Source organism: Bombina bombina, unplaced genomic scaffold (genome assembly GCF_027579735.1).
Source record: "Bombina bombina isolate aBomBom1 unplaced genomic scaffold, aBomBom1.pri scaffold_1500, whole genome shotgun sequence".
NCBI classification, from domain to species: domain Eukaryota; kingdom Metazoa; phylum Chordata; class Amphibia; order Anura; family Bombinatoridae; genus Bombina; species Bombina bombina.
This window is the reverse complement of record NW_026511020.1, coordinates 1-21,555: the sequence shown is the minus strand read 5'-3', so window position 1 is coordinate 21,555 and position 21,555 is coordinate 1. Positions and strand designations below refer to the sequence as shown.

Below are 21,555 nucleotides of genomic sequence, written 5' to 3'. Positions count from 1 at the left end.
GTGTATTATGTGAGGGGAAATAACTCTCCTGAGCTATCCAACATGCAGACGTTAGCGCACACTAAGCTATCGGTTGAACAATAAAAAAGTAACTTTGTAAACCGTATGGATTGTGCTCAAGCGATGGTAATGCACAGTAGTATTAACATTTATTTGCTCCGCTTCTACTCTAGCCCAATAGAGTATACTATAATAGACTAGTATCCAATGACTACAATTAGTGTTCCAATTGCAAGTGTACCATTTTTTTTGTATAATTTGTACTAATTGTACCGCCTTTCCCATTCATCTCTTTTGCCCTCCTGACATATGTAGTTCAGGGGTGTCCAACCTTTTTATTTGAAGGGCCACATTGGCCTTTTGTTTATTTCATTGTTCCGCAGAATGTTTGTTTGGCGATCTCTGCTTCAGTTACCCGAGAACCACTCGGCCTTCAGTAGCTTAACAGACAAGGGAACACATTCCCAATACCTGCTGCTTCATCAAGAATATCCCATCAAAAGCAGGAAGCTTTTGCGAGTCCTTCAGCGGTAAGTGTGCTTAAAGGGACAGTAAAGTCAAAATTAAAGGGATATGATACCCAATTTTTTTCTTTCATGATTCAGATAGAGTAGGCAAGTTTAAGAAACTTTCAAATTTTTCTTCATTCTCTTGGTGTCTTTATTTGAAAAGCAGGAATGTAAGCTTAGCAGACGGCCCATTTTTAGTTCAGCACCTGGGTAGCGCTTGCTTATGGGGGGGGGGGTATACGTTTGAATAAATATAGGTTTTCATCACTATATTATATTATGATTTTTTTTTTTTTAATTCAGGACTCTCTCTGCTTTGGCCCACTGGTCAGCAATATTTGGAGAAACACGATACCTTCCTCTACTTGCGTTTCCATTTGTTAAATTGTTTCAAAACAATCAACTCATTTGCTTTGAAGTTGTTGCCACAGTGATAAGTAGGTATAACTATTGCAAATGAAAATACATTTGTTTTAACTATTTATGAATTACAAATATATTATTTGTGAACATACATCTTTTTATTTAATTTTTTTGTTTAAGGATCATGAAAGTCAAAATTAAACTTTAATTCTCCCGATGTATTGTGACATTTTAAGAGACTTTTCAATTTCTATTATCAAATTTATTTTCAGGATCAACAATGTACATGCAATGCAGCTAGCTGGTGATTGGTAGATTCACATGTGTTTTGTCCATTGTCATTGGCTTACCAGATGTGTTCAGCTAGTTCCCACTAGTGCTGATGCTCTCAACCCATTTGTAGAAGTATAATAACAATGTGCTGTATCATGTGAGAGTTTTCTTTCTGCACTTTTTTTTTCTCTTTAAAGGGATACTGAACCCATTTTATTTTTCTTTATTGATTCAGGTAGAACATTCGATTTTAAGCAACTTTTCTAATTTACTCCTATTATCATTTTTTCTTTGTTCTCTTGCTTGCTATCTTTATTTCAAAAGCAGGAATGTAAAGCTTAGGAGCAGGCACATTTTGGTTCAGAACCTGGGTTGCGCTTGCTTATTGATGGCTAATTGAACCTACAATAGGCCGGCTCCTAAGCTTTACATCCCTGCTTTTAAAATAAAGATAGCAAGAGAACGAAGAAAAATTGACAATAGGAGTAAATTAGAAAGTTGCTTAAAATTGAATGCTCTATCTGAATCATGAAAGAAGAAAAAAAATTGGGTTCAGTGTCCCTTTAATACCCTGGTAGTTTTACATAATTTGGGGCTCATTGGTGTTACTTTTTCAGAGTACTGTTGGTTTGGGATATTCTCTCTCTTCTTGCATAAAATTCAAATTGTGCTTGGGGACAAGAGATTGTGGACAACTTACTCTCTTTAACCAGATTTTAAAAGTAGTTTTTTTCTGTATTGCATTTTTTTTTTCTTTGTAGCAAATTGGTGCCAACATTGGTTCGAGTATTTCCCAAACCCTCCAATTAACATTCTGGGAATGATTGAGAATGTCCTGGCGCATCATGACAAAGAACTTCTCCAACACCTTGTAAATTATGGTGTGACATCCCAGGTAACTCGCCTTGTATCTAATATTATGGGCACAGTGCTGGTTTTTACGGTGGTTGAGCAACACTTGTTGGCTGGGTTAGAAAGGGTTTGGATAAGTTAATTTCCTTTCTGCTAATGAGTTGGCTGGAGATAACTTTTTAGATGAATGGTTTTATTAGGTACAGGTTTGGACAAGTAAATGGAAATGTTAATGAGAAAGATTTCATTAAAAAGGCACAGAGCTCAAATTTAAAATGCACGATAACACTTCAAATCAAACTAGAATCATTTTTGTAAGATGTGAGTTCACAACCATATTTCCAGTAAGTGTTATAGGTTCTGTTCAGTCCATGTCGCACATGCGCTGTATGTCAGTAGTGACAAATGTACCATTTTTTTCTCTGTTTTAGCAGTAATTTCCTACATATATTGCATATCCGTGACATCCCTGCAATTGGTTGTGCTTACATTTATAAAATAGTTTGTGGTTAAAGGGACATGAAACCCAAAAATGTTTTTTTTTTCATAATTCAGAGTATACCATTTTAAACAACTTTCCAATTTACTTCTATTATTTAATATTGTTTTGTTCTCTTGGTATCGTTTGTTGGAAAGCATACCCATATCCCTCTTGTCATTGGCTTACCAGCGTGTTCAGCTAGCAGTGGTGCATGGCTGCTCCTCCAATAAAGGATACAGAGAGCATAAAGCAAATTTAGATAAAATAAGTATATTGGAAAAATGTTTCAAATTGTATTCTCTATCCATATTGTGCGAAAACACCTTCTGCAGTCTAGCAATACAATTAACATACTAGGTAAGAGTATTTTTTTTTTTAAAACCTAACGCCTCATTTGCAGATACTTAATAGCCACCCACTACCCCCTACTTGTCTTATTTGGTGGATCCAATCCGGAGTTGTTACTGCAGTAGACGAGGCTTGCTACAATCATTGTTTAGCAATTCCTTATCTGACCATATCTGCTGAGGCCAGTTAGGGACAGATATGTGTCAGGTTAGCATTGTAAAGTAAACTTCCAATTCTCACTATTATAAATTTTATATTGTAGTCTCAAACTGTTTCATGTCCCTTTTTAAAGTGACTGTATAGCCTCTTCTATAATTCTTCTGAGATATAAAAATGCCTTTGTCTCATACTACCGTTCATTCTCCAGGTTTATGCGTGGCCTCTGCTGGAGACCCTTTTCTCTGAGGTATTAACACGAGAAGAATGGCTAAAGTTGTTTGATAATGTTTTTTCCAACCATCCCTCCTTCCTTTTACTGACCGTCGCTGCATACATTATATCTTCTCGCTCCCCCTTGCTGCACTGTAACCAAAAAGATGATTTTGAGGTAAGCAAACACATGTTTTATGATTTACTTGCACCAACAAATGTTTTTGATTCATAAAATATTTCTTTAAAAAAGTTTAATATGTAGTTATTTTAATGAATATTAATTGTTAAATAAAACTTATATATACATTGCTCGTATTCTAATTGAGAATTTCATTCATTAAAGGGGACAGTGTACTGTTAAATTGGTTTCCCTTTAATGTGTTTCCAATTACTTGTTTTACCACTTGTAGGGTATAAAATATATAGGAAATTACTCCTTTTGGTTTATTTTTCTATACAAAATATCTGTTTTTGCTCTTTGAAACCACAGCCCATTAAAACTGACTAAGCTTGCAGAGAGAACAGAGCTAATTATCTTGTTACTCTATATAAACATAAAGTCTTCCTTATCTCTGTCTGGTAGCAATTAAAAATAAAGACTTTAGCCTATTTCTCCGACCCCTTACTGGGAGTGTGAGTTCTTCTGTTGGATCTTGTTTACATAGCCATTCTGTTGTCATTACTGCAGTATTACAATTTTTAGCATAGGTGGTGGTTTCAACTGATTATTTCAAATTCCAAAATAAAGTTAAGAGATATCTGTAAACAATTTAAAACACTCCTGCTGGTAAAATGGATCATTGGAAACCTATAAACGGGAAGAAAATTTTACAGTACACTGTCCCTTTAACATAGGTCCATGCTCCAAGACACTTAGTTCTTTTGATCAGTTCATTGTGTATATTAAATAAGTTATGTCTCTTTCCACACCCCCTGTATCATGTGACAGTCATCAGCCAATCACAAATGCATATACGTTTATTCTGTGAGTTCTTGCACATGCTCAGTAGGAGCTGGTGACTCAAAAAGTGTAAGTATAAAAACACTGCACATTTTGTTAATGGAAGTAAATTGGTAAGTTGTTTACAATTGCATGCTCTATCTGAATTATGAAGGTTTATTTTTGACTTGAGTGTCCCTTTAATAATAAGCTGTAGAGTTGTGCAGTGATCCTTAGGATAGCACTGGCTCAGTACGACACACTGGTTGAATAGAAGGATGCTTGACACGTATATTCAGTTACTAATGTTTTCCTGTATTTTCAGTACTTTTTCCATCACCGGAATAATCTGAATATCAGTAATATGATTAAAGAAGCCTATCATCTTATGGATACCACCCCACCTGAATTCCACCCTCAACGCTTGCTGGGTGATTTCGTGCCTCTTACAAAAGGGCAATATCCTATATTCAACAAATACCCCAAATTTATTGTGGACTATCAGAGTCAGGAGAGAGAGAGAATCCGACAGGAAGAAATAGAGTATCTGCGTGAGAGGTGGTGTTTGATTCTGATCCTAGTGGTTATTTGTTCTTGTTCTTTGTCATTCTTACCCCTTCATTAGTAACCAAAATTGCTAATGTTTTGTTAGCAGAATGTTGTTTTTTAAATCCCTATCATCTGTTAATTATCGGTAACGGTCTAAGATACAACTTTGTAGTTTTAACATATGCCCAAAAATGTCCACTTTCTCCTGTTAAGTGTAGTCAGTCCACGGGTCATCCATTACTTATGGGATATTAACTCCTCCCCAACAGGAAGTGCAAGAGGATCACCCAAGCAGAGCTGCTATATAGCTCCTCCCCTCTACGTCACACCCAGTCATTCTCTTGCACCCAACTAATAGATAGGATGTGTGAGAGGACTGTGGTGATTAAACTTAGTTTTTATATCTTCAATCAAAAGTTTGTTATTTTAAACGGCACCGGAGTGTGTTGTTTTTCTTCTCAGGCAGCATTTGAAGAAGAATCTACCTGAGTTTTGTGTATGATCTTAGCGGACGTAACTAAGATCCATTTGCTGTTCTCGGCCATTCTGAGGAGTGAGGTAACTTCAGAACAGGGGACAGCGGGCAGGTTCACCTGCATAGAGGTATGTTGCAGTATATTATTTTCTAAGGAATGGAATTGACTGAGAAAATACTGCTATTACCGATATAATGTAAGTACAGCCTTAAATGCAGTAGTAGCAACTGGTATCAGGCTGATATGTATGTATGTTTACACTTAAGTATTTCTGGGGAATGGCACTTCACTGGGAAAATACTGTATGCATATAACTTTTAGCCTAACTTGCAGTGTGAGCGACTATCAGCAGGCTTTTAATGACATTTCATAAATTAGATTTTAAACGTTTGCTGGCATGTTAAATCGTTTAATTATCTGAGGTACTTGGTGAAAAATTGTTTTGGGTGTTATTTTCCACATGGCTGTCGTTTGTTTTGAATTAAAACAGTTTACTGAGCTTCCCTCACTGTTGTATTGTGAGTGGGAGGGGCCTATTTTGGCGCTTTTACTACGCATTAGAAATTCAGTCACAGTCTGCCTTCTTCTCCCTGCATGATCCAGGACGTCTCTACAGAGCTCAGGGGTCTTCAAAAATAGTTTTGAGGGAGGTAATCACTCACAGCAGACCTGTGAGACTGTGCTTTGACTGTGATAAAAACGCTTATATTTTCAATTGTTATCCGTTTTTTCTGATATTAAGGGTTAATCATCCATTGCTAATGAGTGCAATCCTTTGCTAAATTTATGCATTTACTGTGAAAATTTGGTTTCTATAACTAATCCGGTTCATTGTTATTCATCTGTGACAGTTTTTGTGTGCTTCTTAAAGGCACAGTAACGTTTTGCATATTGCTTGTAAATTCAGTTGAAAAGTATTTCCAAGCTTGCTAGTCTAATTGCTAGTTTGTTTAAACATATCTGACACAGAGGAATCTCTTTGTGCAATATGTTCAAAAGCCAAGGTGGAGCCCAATAGAAATTTATGTACTAATTGCATTGATGCTACTTTAAATAAAAGCCAATCTGTACATGTTAAGCAACATTCACCAGAGGGGGAAGTTATGCCGACTAACTTGCCTCACGTGTCAGTACCTGCATCTCCAGCTCAGGAGGTGCGTGATATTGTAACGCCAAGTACATCAGGGCGGCCATTACAAATCACTTTACAAGACATGGCTAATGTTATGACTGAAGTTTTGTCTAAATTGCCAGAACTTAGGGGTAAACGAGATCACTCTGGGGTGAGAACAGAGTGCGCTGATAATGCTAGGGCCATGTCTGATACTGCGTCACAATTTGCAGAACATGAGGACGGAGAGCTTCATTCTGCGGGTGACGGATCTGATCCAAATAAACTGGATTCAGACATTTCAAATTTTAAGTTTAAGCTGGAAAACCTCCGTGTATTACTAGGGGAGGTGTTAGCGGCTCTGAATGATTGTAACACAGTTGCAATCCCAGAGAAAATGTGTAGGTTGGATAAATATTTTGCGGTACCGACGAGTACTGACGTTTTTCCTATACCTAAGAGACTTACTGAAATTGTTACTAAGGAGTGGGATAGACCCGGTGTGCCTTTCTCACCCCCTCCTATATTCAGAAAAATGTTTCCAATAGACGCCACCACACGGGACTTATGGCAAACGGTCCCTAAGGTGGAGGGAGCAGTTTCTACTTTAGCTAAGCGTACCACTATCCCGGTGGAGGATAGCTGTGCCTTTTCAGATCCAATTGATAAAAAGTTAGAGGGTTACCTTAAGAAAAATGTTTGTTCAACAAGGTTTTATATTGCAACCCCTTGCATGCATTGCGCCTGTCACGGCTGCGGCAGCATTTTGGTTTGAGTCTCTGGAAGAGACCCTTGACTCAGCTCCATTAGATGAGATTACACACAAGCTTAAAACCCTTAAGCTAGCTAATTCATTTATTTCTGATGCCGTAGTACATTTAACTAAACTTACGGCTAAGAATTCCGGATTCGCCATTCAGGCGCGCAGAGCGCTGTGGCTAAAATCCTGGTCAGCTGATGTAACTTCTAAATCTAAATTACTTAACATACCTTTCAAGGGGCAGACATTATTCGGGCCCGGTTTGAAAGAAATTATCGCTGATATTACGGGAGGTAAAGGCCATGCCCTGCCTCAAGACAGAGCCAAACCAAGGGCTAGACAGTCTAATTTTCGTGCCTTTCGTAACTTCAAGGCAGGAGCAGCATCAACTTCCTCTGCTCCAAAACAGGAAGGAGCTGTTGCTCGCTACAGACAAGGCTGGAAACCTAACCAGACCTGGAACAAGGGCAAGCAGGCCAGAAAACCTGCTGCTGCCCCTAAGACAGCATGAAGTGAGGGCCCCCGATCCGGAAACGGATCTAGTGGGGGGCAGACTTTCTCTCTTCGCCCAGGCTTGGGCAAGAGATGTCCAGGATCCCTGGGCGTTGGAGATCATATCTCAGGGATATCTTCTGGATTTCAAAGCTTCTCCTCCACAAGGGAGATTTCACCTTTCAAGGTTGTCAACAAACCAGATAAAGAAAGAGGCGTTTCTACGCTGTGTACAAGACCTTTTACTAATGGGAGTGATCCACCCAGTTCCGCGGTCGGAACATGGACAAGGGTTTTACTCAAATCTGTTTGTGGTTCCCAAAAAAGAGGGAACCTTCAGACCAATATTGGATTTAAAGATCCTAAACAAATTCCTAAGAGTTCCATCGTTCAAAATGGAAACTATTCGGACAATCTTACCCATGATCCAAAGAGGTCAGTACATGACCACAGTGGATTTAAAGGATGCCTACCTTCACATACCGATTCACAAAGAACATTACCGGTATCTAAGGTTTGCCTTCCTAGACAGGCATTACCAGTTCGTAGCTCTTCCCTTCGGGTTGGCTACGGCTCCAAGAATCTTTACAAAGGTTCTGGGCTCTCTTCTGGCGGTACTAAGACCGCGAGGAATTTCGGTAGCTCCGTACCTAGACGACATTCTGATACAAGCGTCAAGCTTCCAAACTGCCAAGTCTCATACAGAGTTAGTACTGGCATTTCTAAGGTCGCATGGGTGGAAAGTGAACGAGGAGAAGAGTTCTCTCTTACCACTCACAAGAGTTCCCTTCTTGGGGACTCATAGATTCTGTAGAAATGAAAATTTACCTGACAGAGGACAGGTTAACAAAACTTCTAAATGCTTGCCGTGTCCTTCATTCCATTCAACACCCGTCAGTGGCTCAATGCATGGAGGTAATCGGCTTAATGGTAGCGGCAATGGACATAGTTCCTTTTGCACGCCTGCATCTCAGACCGCTGCAATTGTGCATGCTAAGTCAGTGGAATGGGGATTACTCAGATTTGTCCCCTATGCTGAATCTGGATCAAGAGACCAGAGATTTTCTTCTATGGTGGCTTTCTCGGCCACATCTGTCCAGGGGGATGCCCTTCAGCAGGCCAGACTGGACAATTGTAACAACAGACGCCAGCCTACTAGGTTGGGGCGCTGTCTGGAATTCCCTGAAGGCTCAGGGATCATGGACTCAAGAGGAGAGTCTCCTTCCAATAAACATTCCGGAATTGAGAGCAGTTCTCAATGCCCTTCTGGCTTGGCCTCAGTTAGCAACTCTGAGGTTCATCAGGTTTCAGTCGGACAACATCACGACTGTGGCTTACATCAACCATCAGGGAGGGACAAGGAGTTCCCTAGCGATGATGGAAGAATCAAAGATAATTCGCTGGGCAGAGTCTCACTCTTGCCACCTGTCAGCGATCCACATCCCAGGCGTGGAGAACTGGGAGGCGGATTTCCTAAGTCGCCAGACTTTTCATCCGGGGGAGTGGGAACTTCATCCGGAGGTCTTTGCCCAAATACTTCGACGTTGGGGCAAACCAGATATGGATCTCATGGCGTCTCGCCAGAACGCCAAGCTTCCTTGTTACGGGTCCAGGTCCAGGGACCCGGGAGCGGTCCTGATAGATGCTTTGACAGCACCTTGGACCTTCAGGATGGCTTATGTGTTTCCACCCTTCCCGATGCTTCCTCGTTTGATTGCCAGGATCAAACAGGAGAAAGCATTGGTGATTCTAATAGCGCCTGCGTGGCCACGCAGGACCTGGTATGCAGATCTAGTGGACATGTCATCCTGTCCACCTTGGTCTCTGCCTCTGAGACAGGACCTTCTAATTCAGGGTCCAAGAGTTACTCATGGAGTAAGGTTAGGATTCCTAGGATATTGTCTTTTCTACAAGAAGGTTTAGAAAAGGGTTTATCTGCAAGTTCTTTAAAGGGACAGATCTCAGCTCTGTCCATCCTTTTACACAAACGTCTGTCAGAAGTTCCAGACGTTCAGGCTTTTTGTCAGGCTTTGGCTAGGATTAAGCCTGTGTTTAAGACTGTAGCTCCACCGTGGAGCTTAAACTTAGTTCTTAACGTTTTACAGGGTGTTCCGTTTGAACCCCTTCATTCCATTGATATCAAGCTGTTATCTTGGAAAGTTCTGTTTTTAATGGCTATTTCCTCGGCTCGTAGAGTCTCTGAGTTATCAGCCTTACATTGTGATTCTCCTTATCTGATTTTTCATTCAGATAAGGTAGTTCTGCGTACTAAACCTGGTTCTTACCTAAGGTAGTCACTAACAAGAATATCAATCAAGAGATTGTTGTTGTTCCATCATTGTGCCTTAACTCTTCTTCAAAGAAGGAACGACTTCTGCACAATCTAGACGTAATCCGTGCCCTGAAATTTTATTTACAGGCAACTAAAGATTTTCGCCAAACTTCTTCCCTGTTTGTCGTTTATTCTGGACAGAGGAGAGGTCAAAAAGCATCTGCTACCTCTCTATCCTTTTGGCTTCGTAGCATAATACGTTTAGCCTATGAGACTGCTGGACAGCAACCTCCTGAAAGGATTACAGCTCATTCTACTAGAGCTGTGGCTTCCACTTGGGCCTTTAAGAATGAGGCCTCTGTTGAACAGATTTGCAAGGCTGCAACTTGGTCTTCTCTTCATACTTTTTCCAAATTTTCCAAATTTGACACTTTTGCTTCTTCGGAGGCTGTTTTTGGGAGAAAGGTTCTTCAGGCAGTGGTTCCTTCCGTATAAAGATCCTGCCTGTCCCTCCCGTCATCCGTGTACTTTAGCTTTGGTATTGGTATCCCATAAGTAATGGATGACCCGTGGACTGACTACACTTAACAGGAGAAAACATAATTTATGCTTACCTGATAAATTCCTTTCTCCTGTAGTGTAGTCAGTCCACGGCCCGCCCTGTTTTTTATGGCAGGTCTAAATTTTAAATTATACTCCAGTCACCACTGCACCCTATAGTTTCTCCTTTCTTGTTTGGTTTTCGGTCGAATGACTGGGTGTGACGTAGAGGGGAGGAGCTATATAGCAGCTCTGCTTGGGTGATCCTCTTGCACTTCCTGTTGGGGAGGAGTTAATATCCCATAAGTAATGGATGACCCGTGGACTGACTACACTACAGGAGAAAGGAATTTATCAGGTAAGCATAAATTATGTTTTTTTATGTCAATCACTTTGTTTTAAAGGGACACTATACTAAAACCATTTACCCCTTAATATGTTCCAAATTACTTGCTATAAAAGCTGCAGACTATGAAATGTATGTAGGATTGGTCCTTTAGATGTATTGTTGTATCTGAAATTGCTGGTCCTACTTATCAGAGCTTTAGCTCATACTTCTCAAGAGTATGCCCATTTAAGCGGGCTGAGCTGAAAGCGAGAGCAGAAATCCTGACCCCCTCCAAGAAGTTGAGTGCTGTTTTCTCCCTATTGTTAGCATAGCTTTTCTGTAGCGGATACTGCAGTATTCATAATTTCATTATAGATGATATTTTAAAAAAGCATTTAAAATGACAACGTAAAGGCCCTATTTGTAAACAATTGTCTACACTCCAGCGGGTAAAATGGATCTTTGGGAAATGACTGTAACTTTTTGTAATGCACTTTCATTATTTATCTTGAGAATTTTTCATATAATTTTACTCATAAAATGTGGGATCTTTCCACTGGCCCATATAAGCTGAAGTGAACCCTACATGATCCAAACCCGTAACCATGTAACACATTTATTGTATCAACTTATTTATATTGGTGTTTTACTACAGCAACGGAGATAATATAACCAGCACTCAAATCTTTTCAAGGGTACTGCAAACAAACGGTTTATTTTCTATGCAGATTTTTATATTGCTAATATACGTAGCACATACATGTTTAAGGCTGTGACACACTGCAAGCGGATCGGCGCGCAGCATGTAGATGCGACTGTGCGCACTCAGTGTGTCCTGCCTTTTCATCTCTGTGCACTCTGCTGCGTCAGGTCGCGTAGCTGAGCACTCAGAGATGAAATATCTGAATTTCAGAAGTGATGCGATGCGTAATCTATTTAGACTGTTTTTGTACTAGGGAAAACAGAAACCCCTATGTTTCATAAACTGTGTCATCTTGCAAGTTTTTATACGGTGGATAATCTATGGCACACAGTTTCATATATTACTAAAATGTAACACTTTGAGATTTATGTAACACTTTGATATATAAAGTTTAGTTATGTGTAATGAAACATCTTTGCAATACACTTTCATTATTTATTTTGACCCCTTTTCATGTAAGTTAGCTATGAAAATTGGCCCACTTCTAATTCCCAGAAGATAAACTGCACCCTGCTGACCTCTAAGGCTAACTCTGCTACATATAAGTTCTTAATTTACTTTAACTGATAGCTGCAAAACAATGCACTCTGTACAAACATTATAACCTGGGCTAGCCTTGTTTTTTGCAGACTAAAGCCCAGATTGACTCCTCCAAAGAAGACAAATGATTAGTGGAGTTTGGCTATTGATAAATTGTAGTAAAAAGGTTTTTTTGTTTTAAAAATGTTGAAGACTTGGTTGATATGTTATTCTATAGCAACACAACAGAAATGTCTTGTAATTACAAGGTGTCTATTGTCGCAGTTGACACCTTCCAGTAGTGTGGGTAGCATTCAATGCGTAACTAATACAGTCTGTGATCTATAGGCAGATAACTCATGAAATAGAAGCTGAAGCATTAAAACGCAAAGCAGAAGACGAAGCGTGGTACCAACAGCAGGATCTTCTACAAGGTGCGGAGGAGCAGAGGAGGAAACTTCTACTGGAAGAGGAGCAGAAATTAGTGCATCAGAGACAAAGGTATTCCCGCTGCGTGTCTTAATTGCATACAGAAGCACCATTACATACAGTAGCATTACATAGTCATCAAGTGCATAATAAAAGTACAATACAATAGCACTCTGAATTTTAAATGAGCAGTAGATTTTGTCTGATACATTTCAAAATCAGCCATCAGCCAATCACAGAATCTTGTACGTATATACAGTGAACTCTTGCACATGCTCAGTAGGAGCTTGTTCCTCAGAAAGTGTTCATATAAAAAGACCATGCACAATTTGATAATGGATGTATATTGGAAAGTCTCTTAAAACTGCATGCTCTGTCCGAATCAAATGTTTAAGTTTGACTTTAGTGTCTTTTTTAAAGGCACGGTGTACTAGAAAATCTGTTTCCTTTTTAATGTCTTCCAAGTTACTTATACCTGCTGCAGAGTATTAAATATATGGGGAAGTGTTCCTTCATGTTTATTTTGGTATCTTAAATTGCTGGTTTTCCTCATTAAAACCATCCCCAATTGTTCTAAAGGACATGGCCATATAAATAGGCTGGGCCTGTAGATAAAGGTGAGCTACTCATGTTATCTCATTCTGTATACACGGCCTGTTAGATATTGAAATGCTAATTATGTGCAGTGAGCACAACTAGCTGTTTCAGATACACAAATCTCTTCCACACCCCACCGGGGTGTCCTGCTTACATAACTTTTCTAAAGAGAATACAGATGTAATCATATTTTCTACATAGGTCGTGGTTTCAACAGGTATATGATGTTATTTAAAATGACAAAAGAAAGGTAGTGGAACTATTGGCAAACAATTTAACACACTCCAGAATTTAAAATAGACCTTTGGGAACACATCAAAGGGGAGATAGATACAATGTCCCATTAAAAATGTAATTTAGTACCACATTTTAATGAAATTTAAAGCTTAAATTCTCCATAACGTTTGTGTTAAACCTTTTCAATGTGCTTTTATGATTTTTGTCCAATTTTCTTGCATTTGAACTTGAATGTTGTATGGGTATTTTTTCCACCTCCAAAGAGGCTTGAGTATAAATCTGTAATATTAAATACATTAGTTAAGTAGACAATAGTGATGCACTGCCATGCAGCCAATGACCACATAGAAAACGTAATCTCAATACTATTTACCGTTGGTGTTCTTCACATAGCAAGTTGCTGTTATTTTGCATTTTATTTGTAGACTTGCCGCTGTTAAAAGGGAACTCAGGATAAAGGAGCTCCAACTTCTAGACGCAGCAAGAAGGCGCTTTTTAAAGCATCAACAAGATCAGCGCAAAATGGATCTCAAACGTCTTGATGACGAAATAGAAAGAAAGGTAACTGTAAAACTGTATAAGGGCACAGGCAGAGGAACTGATAGTAATATATGCACAAAAGTAGAAGGAACTCGTTATTAAGCAAACAATATCCCATATCAAGATATCAAGATCACACAATGCTCTTTATATATTCCATCCTGAAGCATGAAATTGTACAGGGGGTGCCAGAAGTCTAGAGATTAATATTGTAAAACCCACTCACAACTATTTATACTGGTGCACATGTAGAAAGGGCCTGAAATAAAACATAACTATTAATTATGCACTTAAAAACAGTATCAAAATACTGTAATTTAAAGGGACATGATTCAGACAGAGAATACAATTTTAAACTACATTCCTGTTTACTTCTATTATTTAATTTGCTTCATTCTTTAGATATACTTTGTTGAAGAAATAGCAATGCTCATGGGTGAGCCAATCAAACGCGGCATCTATGCGCAGCTACTGAGCATATTTAAATATGCTTTTCAACAAAGTATATCAAGAGAATTAAGCAAATTTAGATAAAGTAAATTGGAAAGTTGTTTAATATTACACTTGCTCTTTCTAAATCACGAAAGAAAAATTTGGGGTTTGTGTTTCTTTAAAAACACTTAAAAGATACAATACTCACTGCAAGGAACCCTAAAGTAAAGATTAACAAATATTTACATCCATCAACACTCAGTATATGATGCCAAAACTAAGCAAAAAACAAAGTAAAAGCAATTAGACTGAGAAGCCCATTGTGGTACAGATTTCGAGTCAAAAATATCCCTAATATAAATGGACTGTGATTTTTTTTTTTGTTGCCATCCACTAATGTGGAAAATTGTTTGGACTTAAAGGGATATGAAACCCAAAAATGTTCTTTCTCTTGTTAAGTGTGTTCAGTCCACGGGTCATCCATTACTTATGGGATATATTCTCCTCCCCAACAGGAAGTTGCAAGAGGATCACCCAAGCAGAGCTGCTATATAGCTCCTCCCCTCACATGTCATACCCAGTCATTCTCTTGCAACCCTCAACAAAGAAGGAGGTCGCGAGAGGAGCTGTAGTTTTTACTTAATTATTCTTCAATCAAAAGTTTGTTATTTTAAATGGCACCGGAGTGTGCTGTTTTTTCTATCTCAGGCAGTATTTGGAAGAAGAAACTGCCTGCGTTTTCTATGATCTTAGCAGGCGTAACTAAGATCCACTGGCTGTTCTCGACATTCTGAGGAGTGGGGTAACTTCAGAACATGGGAATAGCATGCGGGGTCCACCGCAAATGAGGTATGTGCAGTACAATATTTTCTGGGAATGGAATTGACTAAATACTGCTGTTACCCGTATGATGTAAGTACAGCCTTAAATGCAGTAGTAGTGACTGGTATCAGGCTGATAAATGTATACACAGTAGAGTTATTTTCTAGGGACTAGAATTTGACTGTGAAAATACTGTTAATACTGAAATAATGCTTAAGCCTTATCTGCAGTGGTAGCGACTGGTTGCAGGCTTAGTGATAACTTTGCATGACATTTAAAGAAGTTTATTTTCAAAACGTTTACTGGCATGTTATTCGTTTTGTGAGGTACTTTGGTGATAAATCCTTTGGGCATGAATTTTTTTCCACATGGCTAACGTATATTTCTGCATAGAAACCGTTATATCAGGTCTCCCACTGTTGTAAATGAGCGGATGGGGCCTCTTTTTAGCGCCTTGTTGCGCAGTTAAAATTCTAGCACAGTCTTCCTGCTTCTTCCTCCTTGATCCAGGACGTCTCTAGAGAGCTCAGGGGTCTTCAAAATTCGTTTTTTGAGGGAGGTAATCAGTCACAGCAGACCTGTGACAGTGTGTTAGACTGTGACAAAAACGTTTTATATTAATTTGATATCCGTTTTTTTGGGAACTGAGGGGTTAATCATCCGGTTGCTAATGGGTGCAATCCTCTGCTATTTAGTACATTTAAAGAATTGTTGACTATAACTGAATTATTCTTTAGTTACTCAACTGTGTTTTTTAAAAGCACTGCAGCGTTTTTTATATTGCTTGCAAACTTATTGAAAGTATTTTCCAAGCTTGCTAGATTCATTGCTAGTCTGTTTAAACATGTCTGATACAGAGGAATCTGCTTGTTCATTATGTTTAAAAGCCGTTGTGGAGCCCAATAGAAATATGTGTACCAATTGTATTGATGTTACTTTGAAAAATCAATCTGTACCGCTTAAAAAATTATCACCAGACAACGAGGGGGCAGTTATGCCGTCTAACTCTCCTCACGTGTCAGTACCTTCGTCTCCCGCTCGGGAGGTGCGTGAGATTGAGGCGCCAAGTACATCAAGGCCCTTACAAATCACTTTACATGATATGGCTATATATGTTATGAAAGAAGTGTTATACAATATGCCAGAGTCAAGCGCGACAGTTCTGGGTTAAGGACAGAGCACGCCGATGACACGAGAGCCATGTCTGATACTGCGTCACAATTTGCAGAACATGAGGACGGAGAGCTTCATTCTGTGGGTGACGGTTCTGATTCGGGGAGACCGGATTCAGAAATTTCAAATTTTAAATTTAAGCTTGAGAACCTCCGCGTGTTGCTAGGGGAGGTGTTAGCGGCTCTGAATGATTGTGACACGGTGGCAATCCCAGAGAAATTATGTAGGCTGGATAAATACTACGCGGTGCCGGTGTGTACTGACGTTTTTCCTATACCAAAGAGGCTTACAGAGATTATTAGTAAGGAGTGGGATAGACCCGGTGTGCCTTTTTCCCCTCCTCCGATATTTAGAAAAATGTTCCCTATAGACGCCACCACAAGAGACTTATGGCAGAAGGTCCCTAAGGTGGAGGGAGCAGTTTCTACTTTAGCCAAGCGTACCACTATCCCGGTGGAGGATAGCTGTGCTTTCTCAGATCCAATGGATAAAAAATTAGAGGGTTATCTTAAGAAAATGTTTATTCAACAAGGTTTTATATTACAGCCTCTTGCATGCATTGCGCCTGTCACTGCTGCAGCGGCATTCTGGTTTGAGTCTCTGGAAGAGACGATTCGCACAGCACCATTGGATGAGTCTCTGAGCAAGATTAGAACCCTTAAGCTGGCTAATGCGTTTGTTTCGGATGCCGTAGTGCATTTAACCAAACTTACGGCTAAAAATTCCGGATTCGCCATACAGGCGCGCAGAGCGCTCTGGCTTAAATCCTGGTCAGCAGATGTAACTTCTAAGTCGAAATTGTTAAACATTCCTTTCAAAGGGCAGACCTTATTCGGGCCCGGCTTGAAGGAAATTATTGCTGACATTACTGGAGGTAAGGGCCACACCCTTCCTCAGGACAGGGCCAAATCAAAGGCCAAACAGTCTAATTTTCGTGCCTTTCGTAATTTCAAGGCAGGAGCAGCATCAACTTCCTCCGCTCCAAAACAGGAAGGAACTACTGCTCGTTACAGACAGGGTTGGAAAAGCAACCAGTCATGGAACAAGGGCAAGCAGGCCAGAAAGCCTACTTCCGCCCCTAAGACAGCATGAAGTCAGGGCCCCCTTTCCGGAGACGGATCTAGTGGGGGGACAGACTCTCTCTCTTCGCCCAGGCTTGGGCAAGAGATGTACAGGATCCCTGGACGCTGGAGATTATATCTCAGGGATACCTTCTGGATTTCAAGACTTCTCCTCCACAAGGGAGGTTTCATCTGTCAAGGTTATCAACAAACCTAGTAAAGAAAGAGGCATTTCTACAATGTGTACAAGACCTCTTAGTGATGGGAGTGATCCACCCAGTTCTGCGGACGGAACATGGGCAAGGGTTTTATTCAAATCTGTTTGTGGTTCCCAAGAGAGAGGGGACCTTCAGACCAATCTTAGATTTTAAAATCTTAAACAAATTTCAAAGGGTTCCATCGTTCAAGATGGAAACCATTCGAACCATCCTACCCATGATCCAAGAGGGTCAATATATGACCACAGTGGATTTAAAGGATGCCTACCTTCACATTCCGATTCACAAAGATCATTATCGGTACCTAAGATTTGCCTTTCTAGACAGGCATTACCAGTTTGTAGCCCTTCCCTTCGGGTTGGCTACGGCCCCGAGAATTTTTACAAAGGTTCTGGGCTCTCTTCTGGCGGTACTAAGACCACGAGGCATAGCGGTGGCTCCGTACCTAGACGACATTCTGATACAAGCGTCAAGTTTTCAAAATGCAAAATCTCATACAGAGATAGTTCTAGCATTTCTGAGGTCGCATGGGTGGAAAGTGAACGTGGAAAAGAGTTCTCTGTTACCACTCACAAGGGTCCCTTTTCTAGGGACTCTTATAGATTCTGTAGAGATGAAGATTTACCTGACGGAGATCAGGCTATCAAAACTTCTCAATGCTTGCCGTGTCCTTCACTCCATTCCAAGCCCATCAGTAGCTCAGTGCATGGAAGTGATCGGCTTAATGGTCGCGGCGATGGACATAGTGCCATTTGCGCGCCTACATCTCAGACCGCTGCAACTATGCATGCTAAGTCAATGGAACGGGGATTACTCAGATCTGTCCCCTTTGCTAAATCTGGACCAGGAGACCAGAGATTCTCTTCTCTGGTGGTTATCACGGGTTCATCTGTCCAAAGGAATGTCCTTTCGCAGACCAGATTGGACGATTGTAACAACAGATGCCAGCCTACTAGGCTGGGGAGCAGTCTGGAACTCCCTGAAGGCTCAGGGGTCGTGGACTCAGGAGGAGAAACTCCTCCCAATAAACATTCTAGAATTAAGGGCAATATTCAAAGCTCTTCTAGCTTGGCCTCAGTTGGCAACACTGAGGTTCATCAGATTTCAGTCGGACAACATCACGACTGTGGCTTACATCAATCATCAAGGGGGAACCAGGAGTTCCCTAGCGATGTTGGATGTCTCGAAGATAATTCGCTGGGCAGAGTCTCACTCTTGCCACCTGTCAGCGATCTACATCCCAGGCGTGGAGAACTGGGAGGCGGATTTTTTAAGTCGCCAGACTTTTCATCCGGGGGAGTGGGAACTTCACCCGAAGTTATTTGCCCAACTAATTCTTCGTTGGGGCAAACCGGATCTGGATCTCATGGCATCTCGCCAGAACGCCAAGCTTCCTTGTTACGGATCCAGGTCCAGGGACCCGGGAGCGGTGCTGGTAGATGCACTAGCAGCCCCTTGGGGTTTCAACATAGCTTATGTGTTTCCACCTTTTCCGTTGCTTCCTCGACTGATTGCCAGGATCTAACAGGAGAGAGCATCGGTGATTCTGATAGCGCCTGCGTGGCCACGCAGGACCTGGTATGCAGACCTAGTGGACATGTCGTCCTGTCCACCATGGTCTCTACCCCTGAGGCAGGACCTTCTAATTCAGGGTCCTTTCAACCATCCAAACCTAATTTCTCTGAGGCTGACTGCTTGGAAATTGAACGCTTGATTCTATCAAAGCGTGGGTTTTCGGATTCGGTTATTGATACATTAATACAGGCTCGGAAACCTGTTACCAGAAAAATTTACCACAAGATATGGCGTAAATATTTATATTGGTGTGAATCCAAGAGTTACTCATGGAGTAAGGTTAGGATTCCTAGGATATTGTCTTTTCTACAAGAGGGTTTAGAAAAGGGCTTATCCGCTAGTTCACTAAAGGGACAGATTTCTGCTCTGTCTATTCTTTTACACAAGCGTCTGGCAGAGAATCCAGACGTTCAGGCTTTGACTAAGATTAAGCCTGTGTTTAAAGCTGTTGCTCCTCCGTGGAGCTTAAACTTGGTTCTTAAAGTTCTCCAGGGTGTTCCGTTTGAACCCCTTCATTCCATTGATATTAAGCTTTTATCTTGGAAAGTTCTGTTTTTGATGGCTATTTCCTCGGCTCGTAGAGTCTCTGAGTTATCTGCCTTACATTGTGATTCTCCTTATCTGATCTTTCATTCAGACAAGGTAGTCCTGCGTACTAAACCTGGGTTTTTGCCTAAGGTTGTTTCTAACAAGAATATCAATCAAGAGATTGTTGTTCCATCCTTATGTCCTAATCCTTCTTCAAAGAAGGAACGTCTTTTGCATAATCTAGATGTGGTCCGTGCTCTGAAGTTCTACTTACAGGCAACTAAAGATTTTCGACAAACTTCTTCTCTGTTTGTCGTTTACTCGGGACAGAGGAGAGGTCAAAAGGCTTCGGCTACCTCCCTCTCTTTTTGGCTTCGTAGCATAATACGCTTAGCCTATGAGACTGCTGGACAGCAGCCTCCTGAAAGAATTACAGCTCATTCCACTAGAGCTGTGGCTTCCACCTGGGCCTTTAAGAATGAGGCCTCTGTTGAACAGATTTGCAAGGCTGCAACTTGGTCTTCACTTCATACTTTTTACAAATTTGACACTTTTGCTTCTTCGGAGGCTGTTTTTTGGAGAAAGGTTCTACAGGCAGTGGTTCCTTCTGTTTAATGTTCCTGCCTTGTCCCTCCCATCATCCGTGTACTTTAGCTTTGGTATTGGTATCCCATAAGTAATGGATGACCCGTGGACTGAACACACTTAACAAGAGAAAACTTAATTTATGCTTACCTGATAAATTTATTTCTCTTGTAGTGTGTTCAGTCCACAGCCCACCCTGTCTATTTGAGGCAGGTTCTAAATTTTAAATTATAACTCCAGTCACCACTGCACCCTATAGTTTCTCCTTTCTCGTCTTGTTTCGGTCGAATAACTGGATATGACATGTGAGGGGAGGAGCTATATAGCAGCTCTGCTTGGGTGATCCTCTTGCAACTTCCTGTTGGGGAGGAGAATATATCCCATAAGTAATGGATGACCCGTGGACTGAACACACTACAAGAGAAATAAATTTATCAGGTAAGCATAAATTATGTTTTTCTCTTGTAAGGTGTATCCAGTCCACGGGTTCATCCATTACTTGTGGGATATTCTCCTTCCCAACAGGAAGTTGCAAGAGGACACCCACAGCAGAGCTGTCTATATAGCTCCTCCCCTAACTGCCACCCCCAGTCATTCTCTTGCAACTCTCAACAAGAAAGGAACTATCAAGAGATATGTGGTGACTTAGTGTAGTTTTACCTTCAATCAAGAGTTTGTTATTTTTAAACGGTACCGGCGTTGTACTGTTTTACTCTCAGGCAGATATTAGAAGAAGAGTTCTGCCTGGAGATTTGATGATCTTAGCGGTTTGTAACTAAGGTCCACTGCTGTTCTCACACATAACTGAAGAGTATGGGACAACTTCAGTTGGGGGAACGGTCTGCTGATTACCTGCTTTGAGGTATGTTCAGTATTTTTATTTCTAGAGAGATGAAATGAGTTCTAGAAAATGCTGACAGAGCCTTGTGTATATCGAGGTAAGCCTGATGCAGTGATTTAACAGCGACTGGGATCATGCTTACAAAACAGGGTAATACTCATGTTATTACTTATATTACTTAGTGACAAAACGTTTACATGACTTCATAAATAGGATGTTTTTTCTCTGAGGGAGATAACTCTTTATTTGGGGCCTAGTTTCCACATGGCTAATCAGATACTCCTAGGAGTACTTTCTTAAGGCCCCTCTGGCATCCAGTACATGGTGGGAGGGGCCTATTTTAGCGCTCTAAATGCGCAGTTTTTATTCAGACTGAGACATCCAGCTTCCCTAGAGGAGTCCTCTGACACCTGAGGACCATTACAAGGGGTTTATTTCTGCACAAAATCGTATTTGAGGGCAGGTAGGAGCCTCAGCAGAGCTGTGGCAGTGTGCTCAACTGTCTTAAAGTTTTTTAACGTTTTTTAAATCCGGTTTGGGGCCTAAGGGGTTAATCATCCATTTGCAAGTGGGTGCAATGCTGCTTTAGTCCCTTACACACACTGTAAGAATTTCAAATATTTTACTAT

General features: G+C 40.6%; 1 protein-coding gene across 1 annotated transcript in view; it reads left to right on the top strand.

Moving 5' to 3' along the window:
- The window catches only part of LOC128643569 (TBC1 domain family member 31), a gene marked incomplete at both ends in the record, with an annotated part of 50,087 nt that extends 36,375 nt beyond the window's left edge, over positions 1–13,712 (top strand). The window contains 7 exon segments of the mRNA XM_053696411.1: positions 384–530; positions 813–946; positions 1,907–2,040; positions 3,194–3,373; positions 4,464–4,696; positions 12,237–12,389; positions 13,577–13,712. Of these exon segments, the coding sequence (XP_053552386.1) occupies positions 384–530; positions 813–946; positions 1,907–2,040; positions 3,194–3,373; positions 4,464–4,696; positions 12,237–12,389; positions 13,577–13,712 (1,117 nt within the window).
- Between the last annotated feature and the right edge of the window lie 7,843 nt (positions 13,713–21,555).